This window comes from Sceloporus occidentalis, unplaced genomic scaffold (assembly GCF_023333645.1).
Source record: "Sceloporus occidentalis isolate IW3139 unplaced genomic scaffold, rSceOcc1.0.p SCAF_3, whole genome shotgun sequence".
NCBI lineage: Eukaryota > Metazoa > Chordata > Lepidosauria > Squamata > Phrynosomatidae > Sceloporus > Sceloporus occidentalis.
In genome coordinates this window covers 104,412,325-104,424,564 of record NW_028316983.1, presented here as the reverse complement: position 1 = coordinate 104,424,564, position 12,240 = coordinate 104,412,325, and the positions used below count along the sequence as shown (strand labels likewise).

The window sequence follows — 12,240 nt, the reverse complement described above, 5'->3', positions numbered from 1 at the left end:
CACATGATTGTGAAAGTATTACCATTCTGTGCTTTCTGAAGTTTGGTAAAGACTACTTGCATACAATTATAGTTCCACAGCTACAGCATAATTGTGTATATTATTACTTTAGATGTAAGTCCTGCTAGGTGCACTGGCAGTTTACTTCCCAATATATGTTTTTAGAATTACCTAGTTAAGCACCTCCATGTTTCACTAGTTTTAATTAACTTTATTTATATCCTGTAAGGTGTCTTACAAATTAATATAAATACAGTATATTTAAAACATTGAAAAGTTAACATTAAAATATAATTAATATATATATAATATAATCAATAAAATTAAAAACAATTTTAAACATATTGTAAAAATAATAGTGTTACTAATCATTATTAATATTTTTATTAGTATTATTAACATACACCCTCCATGTACTCTTCCAGCATGTGGTTTCTATAGTAAAAACAATTTTTCCCCACCCAAATCAATTTTCTACCCAGAAACATTTTTATTGTGCAGAAAGCCCACTATTTTTTTCACAGATTTTCCGCAGTGAAGTAACAAAATATGACTAATGCTCAGGAAGTTGTGCAGAAAGTCTGATTGCTGAATGAGGAAAAAATGACTGAAATCACTTGGTCTTGCATCTGGGAATGAAATAAGTGAAGATTTAAATCTTTGAGAAGACCTCTTTTAAAACTTAGGTTGATTCCACCTTCCAGTCCCAGGAGGTACCCTGTTACTAACACTTGCCTTACTTTCACCTTTTAAACATTATACTGCGTCATGAAGCCACCATGGGGCCATAGCACGGAACACTTGGCAGGCTTTAACCACTCTACCTCTCCTTCTCTAAACACATATCTGTGTCAGCTCCTCAAATACCCCACCAACGAGACCAAATCAGACTAACTGTCAAAACTGTACTCTGTTTTTCAAATTTCACCTCTCCACAGGAGGCCCCTCCCATCAAACACAACCGGGCTTGATTTCACTCCTCTTGTGCTGCCTGTTGCCTGGCCACCAGCCATCAAGTTGCATTTCGCCCCAAACCACTCAGCTTTTAAAGCCACTTGGTCACACATTGTTGTTGTTGTATGCCTTCAAGTCATTTCCAATTCATGGTGATCCCAAGGTGAACTTATCATGGGGTTTTCTTGGCAAGATTTGTTCAGAGAAGGTTTGCCGTTGCCTTTCCTTGAGAATGAGAGCATGTGAGTTGCCCATGGTCACCCAGTGGGTTTTATAGCTAAGCAAGGAATCAAACCCTGATCTCCAGAGTTGTAGTCTAACACTCAAACCACTATGCCACACTGGCTCTCTTTGTCACACATATCTGTCTAGAAACAGGTCTGTGCTGATGGAAGGGAGCAAGGATAAATCCATGCTGGCTTCTCTAAGGAGGGAATTCCAAAGTCTGGGAGCACCTACTGAGAAGACACTCTCCCTTGTTCCCACCAAATGAGCCTAAGAAGATGGTCGGACACAGAGAGAAACCTACCCAGATGATCTACTGGCCTCTAAGGGACTCTTAATAAAATGGAAATTTTGTGGCTCAGTTTTGACTCTCTTTTATAGAAGGCCATCCACTGGGTAGGGAAGGCATTAGTCATAAAAGGAAAGGAGGCAAGTGGTAACACAGAAGGAAGTGATGAGATCTGCAGCTGTAATGGGAGCTGCCATTTATTAGACAGCTATCACTTGGAGCCTTCACAAATGTGGCGTTATGAAAGAGTGGCAAGAAAAACTCATTGTTAAATCAACCTCATATCAGAACTTATTTCAGGTTTGCAAAAAGGAAGACAGCAAATTTGGGAAAAGGTTCTCTGTTCTAATGAGACCAAATGAAACCTTTTGGCCTTGGTGCAAAATGTTATGTGTGATGCAAGCTAACAGTGCTTAATGTCTTGACAACACCATCTCCACAGTGAATCATGGACTGGGGAAATGGCCAGGACAGAGGGCAAGATGGATGGAAACAAATGTAGAATAATTCTAGAGGAAAACCATGTTTCACTTTGCAAAGAGCCTAGGACTAGATGTTTGCCCTTCAGTGGGACAATGGCACTAAACACACAGTGAAAGTAATACTGAAGTGATTTAAAAAGAAAGACCTAGGATGCACACAAGAGCCAGCATAGTGTAGCAGTTTGAGTGTTGAACTAGAACACTGGTATACCAGGGTTCGAATCCCTGCTTGCTCATGGTGACCAATGGCAAGTTCCAGTCTTGGTCTCGGAGGAAGGCAGTGGCAATACCCATGAACCAGTCTTGCTGAGAAAACTTTCATAGATTCACCTTAGGGTTGCCATAAGTCAAATATGATTTCTAGACACATAAGTAGACAAAATGCAGATCTTTGGTTGGCCAAGTTAAAGCCCAAATAGAAAATCTGTGGCAAGACTTCATAGTTGATGTTCACTAGTGGTCCCTATCCAATGTGACACAGCTACAGCAATTTTGCCAAAAACTAGCAAAAAATTGTGGGACCCAGATGCATACAGCTGATAATGACTTACCCAAGAAGACTTGCAGGAGTAATTGAAGCCAAAGGTGTTTCTATTACATATTGACCCTGGGAAGTGAATGCTTATACAGATAACAAATATCTTTTTTTAAAACTTGACTTTTGTGCTTCAGTAAAATATTTTGCAACTTTACACAACTGAGTATACTTACGCCAGAGTCTCTAGAATTGGGCAGCACTGAAATATTAAAACTGTTAACTTTTAATTTAATATATATAGAGATCTTCTAGCACCTTTAAGATTAACTGAAAGAAAGATGTTACTAACATGGTTGTATCTTTTCATTTTTAATTTAGTTGTCAAAACTAGAACAAGAATATCAAAAGCAGAAGGAAAATTTTGAAGAAGAGCTAAGAAAAGCAAATGAAAAATTAAATTTAGCCTATGAAGAAACAGATATGAAAAGACAAAAAGTAACAGAACTTAGTGGCACAATCAGGTATGTTCAGAACATTTTCTGTAGAAATTTTTATTAATGGTGCATGTGCAAGGCCTGCAGGTTTCATATGGTCCATACCTCAAATTAAAAAAATTGTGATCCAAGCAAAGTAATTTAAAAAAAATCATGGGTGGGTTGAGGGTTCGGATTGTATATTTTTAATCTTGTAAGCCACCTCGATTGCATTTTATAGAGAGGCGGAATATAAATAAATTTTATTATTTATTATTATGATGATTCTTGAATATAGTGTAACTTGTAGAAAGAGATTTTAGAGTGGAACATATACAGTGCAATCTTAGAACTGCATTGTTAGAAATTAGCCTCATACATTTACAGTAGGATACTCTGTTAAATGCTCAAATTCATATTCAGAATACAGTGAGCCCGCGCCATATGTGGGCTGAAGCTGCGTGGCAAATGGAAGAATGGTGTATGCACCCGTGGCGCAAGCACGAGCCCCATTATATGCAATGGGGCTCAAGCAGATGCTGCTTTTTGCCTTACGCGCGGGGGGTGGTGGTGTCCAGAACAGATCCTCCATGTAAGGCAAGGGCCCACTGTATTCTCCTTTTAGCTACTTTTTTGAGATTTAGTTTTTCTGTTTGTTTAGACAGATAAAAGTTGAGATGGATCAGTGTAAAGATGAGTTAATTGACATGGAGAAAGAATTAGTGCACTTAAGACGAGATGGTCAGACTAAAGCAATGCAGCTGGGCCATTTGGAAATGACTTTGGAGCAGAAAGTCTCCGAACTAAATAAAAAGAAACAAGAAGGTAGGCCTTTTATGTTGCTTCTTAGTAATGCTATTTTGAACAGCCTGACTGACAATGTGGAAATGTATGGAGGATATTTCTAATAGATTGTGCCATTTCCACTTGAAACAATATAATGAAATAAAACATGTCACATAAGAAACAGGATGTACCTGCCTGATATCTACTCAAAAAGTGTATTTTATATTTTTCCTATTAAAAATTAATTTTTCTAAATTGCCTTGCTTCAGTGAGCATGTGTACTTGTCAACTCTGTTGAAATCATGAATTCATCTTTTTGTACTTACTGGTTCGAGATGAAATGTACCTCTTTTTGTAAATTACAGTTGTCAAAATCACTTAACGCTCAAATGAATCAAATGGTACAAGTGACTCCTTAAAGGCTATAATTCTTGGTAGCAACAAGTTTTTAAAATTTCATCTGCCAAATGATATTTTTCTCATCATTTATTTGAATTGAGAGGCAAAACCTTCCAACTTAATTGACAGTACCATTACCAAAAACAAAACATAAACAACAAAATGGAAATCTAGTCATGTTGTGTGAAACATGTTGCTATGTGTCAACAGGATTGTGTGTGTATGTGTTGAATATTTTATAGTTTTTATGTGAATTTTCAGTTTATGGCTTAGGCATTTCATCCAGTCTTTGAATACCAATTTCTAAGGCAGCTAACAAGAGAAGTTTAAAAGTACACCATGCATAAGAACATAGATTTTTAAAAAGTTAAACATCTTCATTTGGGGGTGTTTTTGTTTTTTGCTTTCTGTTTTCTGTATGCACAAAAGTGAGAGAATTAGAAGACAAACTACTCACAAGTGAGACACAGCAAAAAGAAACTGCTGAGAAAATAGAAACTTTAGAGAATGACATGGAAAATGCCACTGGGGAATTAAAAACTACTTTGAGACAACTACAAGAACTTAGAGATATGTTACACAATGCACAGATGTCTTTGGAGGAGAAATATGCAGCTAACCAGGATTTAACAGAGGAACTGAGGTAAGTAAAGATTACTGTTATTAATCTAAATCAGCATTACAAATTAATTCATTGGAAATTCTCCCAAAGATTTTTATTTTCAAGCTTTGTGCTTAGTAGCTATCTAAACAGAAGTTTAAATACTGTAGATATTCAACTATAAGTCAAGAAATTTATGCCCCAAAATTGACCCTAAGGGTCAATACATCAGTAGTGCTTAGAAAGGTCCTAAAGCAAGCAAGCCTGATGCCCCAATCTCCACTGAACATCAATTCCTTCCCCCTCCGGTCCATTTTACAAGCCTTTGCTTCCTATCGGAAAACCTATCCATTTAAATCCACTCACTTCTCTCTTTGGTCTGTTTTGCAAGCCTTTGCTTCCTCTAGGAAAAACCTCTCCTTTAAATCCACTTGCTTCTTTCTCTAGTCTGTTTTGTAACCCCTGGCTTCCTATGGAAAAAAACCTCTCCATTAAATGCACTTACTTCTCTCTCTGGTCTGTTTTGCAAGACCTGGCTTCCTATGGAAACAACTCTCTATTTAAATCCACTTTCTTCCTTTCTCAGTCCGATGTTAAAACCTCTCCTCCAGCACCTGGGAATCGGTTGGGAGAGGTCCAGAGAAGAAGGAGAGAAGAAGTGGTATTTCCCCCTTTCCATCCTTCCTTATAGCTCCCTAGGTTTTTCCCTTGACTTATCCACGGGTCATATCAAAATCCAGGATTTTGACCCTGAAACCTTCCCTTGACTTATACACGAGGTCGATCTGTACACGAGTATATACGGTACTGAGCTTTTCCCTTTTTTTTCTAATCGTAAAAATTGTTAGTGTTTACAACTTCCTGTTACATTGCTCTGCTGTTCTGCCCACAAAACACTGCATTGCAAAATTTTGAAGTTCATCCTGTTCTCCAGCTTGTTTCCCTTTTCAAGAAGAGAGAGGTGGTGGAGAATGCTGAGCCCTTATTTTGACAGAGCCCTAACATGAACATTGCTGAACTATTTTCCCTTTTCTCCTTTCTCTGTGTAAGAGTAGAAGAGAGCTAAAAAAGAATGCTGGGTAGGAAGAAGACCTGTACTGCCCTTTACCCTAGTACCTTATGTACTTGTGTATATGTCGACCTCACGTATGTCGAGGACAGGTTTTGGGGCCAAAATTATGGATTTTGTTATGACCCATGGAAAAGTTGAGGATACAATTTAGGAGCATGTAACAAAGGATGTAAATGATAAAGCAAGGGCATCAGCGAAACACCAGACACCACACACACACTCTCTTCTTGCAAATGCAGTGGCTCTTTGAAATCTTTCTAGCAAACGAGGAACACATGCACACATACGAAAATGCACCTCCTTTCCTTTCAAATCCTGTGCACCCCAGGAGCAACTGGAAGCCACTCCAGGGCTGCCTAAAGCAGCTCAAAAGAAGCTTTTTCCCAAGTGGACTTTCCACAGTCCACTTGGGACCGTGGCAGGAGGTGCTCTCAGGGCTGTGACATGTGTTCACCATGGTCCTGGGGGCAATCGGCCTGGGAACGGCTTCTGTCTGTTCCTTCTTGCCCATTTGTTTCGCCCCTGAGTGTAAGGCACCAACAGCCTGATTAACAAGCATGTTTACTGAGCAGTGTCCAACTTGGTTTAATGAGAGTTTCTCTAGAAATAAGTGTCCTAATTTTCTTTAAAATAACCCTCCTTGAACTGACAAAGGGGGAAAACGTTATTTTTAATTTAAAATTCCAGAGAATGCAAGGATGAACTTGAGAATAAAAAACAAGAGCTTCTTGACATGGACAAGATACTGCAAGAAAGAAACTGGGATTTGAAACAAAGAGCAGCTCAGGTTAGAATGTTATCAGAATATTCTGTTTAGTAAATATAATGAATTTTATGTATATAGGCATATATCATTTAACAAAGGGCCCATACAGACAGACCCAAATAAATCTGCTTCAGGTCACTTTGGAGCTGTGCTATTTAAATGATGCATGCGTCCTAAGTGTCCAGAAGCCACACCAAAGCCACGCTCCAGTAGGACTGGAGCGTGGCTTTGGCACGGCTTCCGGACTCTTAGGACGCATGCATAATTTAAACAGCATACCTCCAAAATGACCCGAAGCAGCTTTATTTCGGCCTGTCTGTATGGGGCCAAAGCCTCTGACAAAGAAGCTCTTTTTTACAAAACTTTTCATTCCAGCCCAGCCTCCCCTTTTCTTTCTCATCTTGTCTGTATAGAAAAAAAATTTTTTTGCAACATCAGCACTGGTAGGATGGTAGAGGATGACTGGGAAAACAGAATTGCAGCATCAGGTTCCAGGAGCATGTTTGTACTAAACAATAGGATAAAGCTTCAGCCGGAAAAGAACAGGATTTTTCTCTAGCCAGCCCTACTGTAGTTGGGTATGCCTGACTAAACCTGGTAAGGTAAAGAGCAGCTGACTCCAGAATCCCTTACTGAGCTGCATGAACAGCAAACAAAATAAGGAGAAAAGACAAGAGCAGATAAGCCTGCCTCACCAGTTCCCATCAGCATGTTAGAAAAGCTCAGATCTGTAGGTTTGTCCACCAAATTGTCAATGAAAAGAAAATGAAAGAATGGCGCGGAACAGACCGCCCAAAAAGGGCGGCCTGCCAGTGGCCTAATTCCTTCCAGAGGGAGGCTGCAATCGCCAAACTGTGTGGCTTCCCATCGGAGGAAAAAGAACCTGGAAAAAACAGGCTCTTTTAGCGCCGCAGGGTGGACATCACGAGTGCGCCAATGGTGCACTTGTGACATAAGTGACGCATGGCGCCGTGCAGATGCCGCACAGTGTTACATCACAATGGCGGTGCCCGTGTACATGGGATGCCACCATTGTTACACCACCGTGCTAGAGTTAGGGACCGCGTGATTGCCGCACAGTCCCTAACTCTAACATCAGCACCACCACAGCACAAAAGGGCGGTCTGTATCGTGCCAATAAATTATCCCTGGATGCATTTTGGAAGAAGCCTTCAAGTGGTCTCCAGAAAGTTGAAAATGTTTTGATTTACTTATACAAAGCTTACCTGACCTGGTTGTTTCATTTCACATGCAGATATCATTAGTTTTGATTATATACTGCTGAAACATATTGAACTGCTTTTCTTTTTTAATCTATCCCTATTATTTCCAAGTTTATTTCTGCCTTTGTTACCAAGTTTTCTGGTAAGTCATTCCCAGGAACACACTGATTTTGTTAACTGAACTATACCTGTATTATTAAAGTACAAGTAGTAAACACATAACTGGTGCATACTTCCATAACTGATGCCACCTCGTTCTCATATTTGTTTTTGTTTTGTGTTTTGGCTTTTCTTTCTTTCATTAATTTTTTAAGGTCACACATTTAGATATGTCAATTCGGGGGCACAGGGAAGAACTGGAACAGAAAATTATTAAACTGGAAGGAGCTTTGGAAAAAACAGAGTTGCAGATCAAGGAATGCAATAAGCAGGTATTTATTCAAAATATTTGTACAAATACCATATATACTCATCTATAAGGTGAAAAAATTGTGCCAAAATATTGACCCCAAAATCCTGGGTTGACTTATATACGGGTAAATATGGTAATACTGCTCAGAAAGGTCCTAAAAGAAGTGCCACGCAACACCCCATTTTCCCTACTTCGGCAATTGCTGCCCAGATAAGAAGACAGATTGTGTGCGTGTTTGGTTTGCTAGGGAGATTCAGAAGACCCGCTGCATTTACAAGGAAAGAGGATGTGTTTTTGTATGTGTATGTGTGCTTTTCCCTGGCTTGCTAGGGAGATTCAAAAAACCGATTGCATTGCAAAGATAGAGGCTGTATTTTTCTTTATGTGTGCATATTTCTCCCTGGTTTGCCAGGGAGATTCAAAAGACCCACTGCATTTGCAAAGAGGGAGTGTGTGGTGACTGGTGCTTCACTGTTACGTTTGCTTTGTTCTTTACAGCCTTTGTTACATGCCCTAAATTGTACCCTCAGTTTATCCACGGGTCATATCAAAATCCAAAATTTTGCTACCAAAACCTTCCCTTGACTTTTACATGAGATCAACTTATACACGAGTATATACGGTAGATCTAACAGTGAGCCAGTGTAGTTTACCAGCTGCACATTTTGACATATGATATAAACAATACTGTAGAGAGGTCGTTTGAACTCCAAAAACATATATTTCCTTAATAAATTACCTTGTTGTTTGTATCATGTACTGTAATCAGATTGAAAGTTTAGAAGGCAAGCTACAGCATTCAAAAGATGAAGTTCATGAGAAAGAGTTTAACATACTCCAGCAAGATCAAGAGATAAGCCGTCTTAAAAAAGAAACTGAAAGAAAGCAGGAAAGAATGAAAGATATTGAAAAAGTAAGTCTCTATAAGTATTCTTATCTGATTCTTCATGGCTACACTAGATTTTTTTTTCCATTCTAATCACTGAGCAATAAGCAAAAGAAGGCATATGTTGCCTTTGCATATGAAGTGTTTAATAGCATAATCCTATGCGTGTCTACACAAAAATAAATGCAATTAAGTTCACCGGGGCTCCCACCCAGGTACATGTGCATAGAATTGTAGTCTAACTGTGTGTTTTCATTCCCCAATGCAAGTCATTTCATTGTCATATTATAATTACACTAGTTATTCATCAGATACTAGAAAGACACACAGATTTAAAAAGAAAATACAGAGTTCAGTTGTTGCACCCAAAGTCCTATGGCACACTCAACACTAAATTTTTTTTTAGTATTATTCAGTTTTGTGAACCATAATGCATTTATTCTAGCATACAAAATGTTCCCCTGCATTGGTATATTCATTACCAAAAATGCAGCTGAGAAAGTCCTCTCATGACCCTTTTCATTTTGCCTTGTATCTTTGAAATTTTAAAATGATCTTGCTTTTAAACTGGAGCTCTGGGAAAAAGAAGCACACACTGTAATTATTATATTAAAGATCATATGTAAAAGTAATTATCAAAATTTAGCAGCCTGGGACACTTGGTAATTGAATTAAATGTCAGAGATAGATTTTCTCTTCAAAACTGCTTAATTACAGTTTGGAAATGATGCTCTAAAAATTAATTATAATAAGACCAAAGTAATGGTCTTCTCGAGGAGCCGCCTCCAATACAAGTGGATCCTAGATGATCACTCCATAGAACAGGTGTCCACTTATAAATATCTGGGGATCACATTTCATGACAAGGGATCTACCAAACTACACCAGAAAAATGCTGTAATGAATACACAAAGAAGTATTAAAGCTTTATGTTCTTTCTATTATAATAAGGGAGGCCAATACATTCCAGCAGCTCTCCAAGTCTTTGTTACTAAGATCTTAGCACAATTATTATACGGTTCTGAGATTTGTACTTTCAATAGCTTTACAACCTTCGAAGTAGTTCAAACAAAATTTTTAAGAACCATTTTAGGTGTCCCAAATTGTGTTTCGAATCCCATTCTCCGTCTAGAAACAGGGATGCTATCTGTTGAGGCGCATGTATGGATATGCAAATTAAATTTATGGTTTGGAAATTTAGTTCTGTTACCTGTGACTTGAATAGAGATAATGACTTTTTAATTACAATATCAGTGCCAGGAATTTTGTTTTAAATATCAACAATGTTTTGGAAACACTAAACATTATGTTGTTCAATTTGGACTTTGTTCCAAAAACTAAGGCTGCTTCAGCACTGCCCATATAATCCAGTTTGACACCACTTTGACTCCCATGGCTCAGCGCTATGGAATTCTAGGAATCGTAGTTTTGTAAGACATTTAGCCTGCTCTGTCAGAGAGCTTTGGTGCCACAACTCACTACAGTTTTCAGGATTCCAAAGCACTGAGCCATGGCAGTTAAGGTGGTTTCAAACTGAATTATTTCTGCAGTATAAATGCAACGTAGCTCAGTCTGCACTATTTTCCTTAACTCTGGTGCGTTACAGACGCGCCAAAGGGGTGTGCTAGGGTTAGGAAGGGGCATGTTAGGGTTGAGAAGGGGCGTCCCTTATGGACGCCCCCAACCCTAATACAGACCGAGTTCGTACAAAATGGCTGCACTCGTCCACACGGGGCCACCATTTTGACGTCGTGGACGCATAGCATCTGGACGCTGCACGGTGGAAGTGACGCCGCGAGTGCCATCTAGCTCCTCGCGGCGCCACTTCCGGGTTGCAGAAAGAAGTGCCATTTCAGCACTTCTTTCTTGCTGCACCCAGGAACCACGCAGTTTGGCTGCTGCGGTTCCCGGATGTAGCAAACGGCAGCGCCGGCAGAGCGCCCTTCTTGGGCACTCTGTAACGCGCCTCTCTTGCCAGTTGAAGCTTGAGAATCAACTCTGGTTTGGCCCAAAGGCTTTTCTTTGTTACTTTGCTTGTTCATTAGCTGATCCCACTGGTTTCTGCTATCAGCTGTGTAGCAATCTCCCTCTGACTAGTTATCTGGACTGTGTTTGGGACACGCAGCATCTGAAGTGGAGTCTGATTCATGAAAGTTTATGCCATTTAAAGTACCATAAGCCTGTTCTACAAATAATAGATTTGGTGTTATATGACAATGGAAATGAGTATTAGTAAAGAGGAAAGGAAAGGAAATCACTTCTCAGTTTTGTTAATATGAATGTTTGGTCTTTTTAGAAGATGAAAGAGCAAGACAAGTACATTGCTGAGCAGTACAAAGAAATACTTGATTTGGGCCAGCAGTTGAGGCTCGAACGTGAACAAATGAAACACACTCATGCGGAGCTACTGGAGAGTCGCCGTCGGCAGGTTCAAGCTCAGAGAGATTTGGACAGGATCTCTGTTGAACTGGAAGAAGTGAACCAACTCTGTCTTGAAAAAGTAAACACATTTTAAAAGAGTAGTTCCACATGAAAATAATTGGTCCATTGTTTTTTGTGGGTTATTCGGGCTATGTGGCCATGTTCTAAAAGAGTTTCTTCTTCAGATGCCATCCACAGATGCTGGTGAAACGCCAGGAAGAAACTCTTCTAGAACATGGCCACATAGCCTGAAAAACCCACAAAAAACTATGGATGCCAGCCATGAAAGCCTTCGACTTCAAATTGGTCCATTTGCAGGATCAGTTTAGTATATTCTTAGCGCCTGAGTCTGGTTGGTGTTTCAGCCTGTGGAGCATTTTATGCCATTGGTCTGCCCTTTCCTCATTATCACACAACTTTAACTGAGCTTGAGGATGACAGTTTCCCTAGACCAACCAGGGGCAAACTGCTTCTCTTCAGTCCTCTCTAGGAATATAAAAGAAGCTGAGGTTTTAACACCCTTGAGTTCTCATTTAAACTTTCCCTTCCATGAGTGTGCTTCAAAGGGTGAAGCAGACGGCCTGTCAGGAGCAGTTGGAAGCCGCTCTTGCCACAATCGTGCTGGGACCGCAGCAATCACAACCCGCTTCCAAAGAACACTTTGGATTTTTATTTTTGTTTTCCTCCTAGCAACAGTGTGATGCAGCAGCTAACAAGGCCAATGCAATTTTAGGCTGCATCAATAGAAGTATAGTGTCTAGATCAAGGGAATT

The 12,240-nt window shown here is 39.5% G+C and overlaps 1 protein-coding gene across 1 annotated transcript in view; it reads left to right on the top strand.

Annotated features, from left to right (window-relative positions):
• CCDC18 (coiled-coil domain containing 18) overlaps positions 1-12,240 on the top strand; it is a 43,514-nt gene that overhangs the window by 26,653 nt on the left and 4,621 nt on the right. The window contains 7 exon segments of the mRNA XM_089515716.1: positions 2,807-2,949; positions 3,563-3,726; positions 4,516-4,729; positions 6,447-6,546; positions 8,063-8,179; positions 8,930-9,073; positions 11,343-11,546. Coding sequence (XP_089371842.1) covers positions 2,807-2,949; positions 3,563-3,726; positions 4,516-4,729; positions 6,447-6,546; positions 8,063-8,179; positions 8,930-9,073; positions 11,343-11,546 — 1,086 coding nt within the window.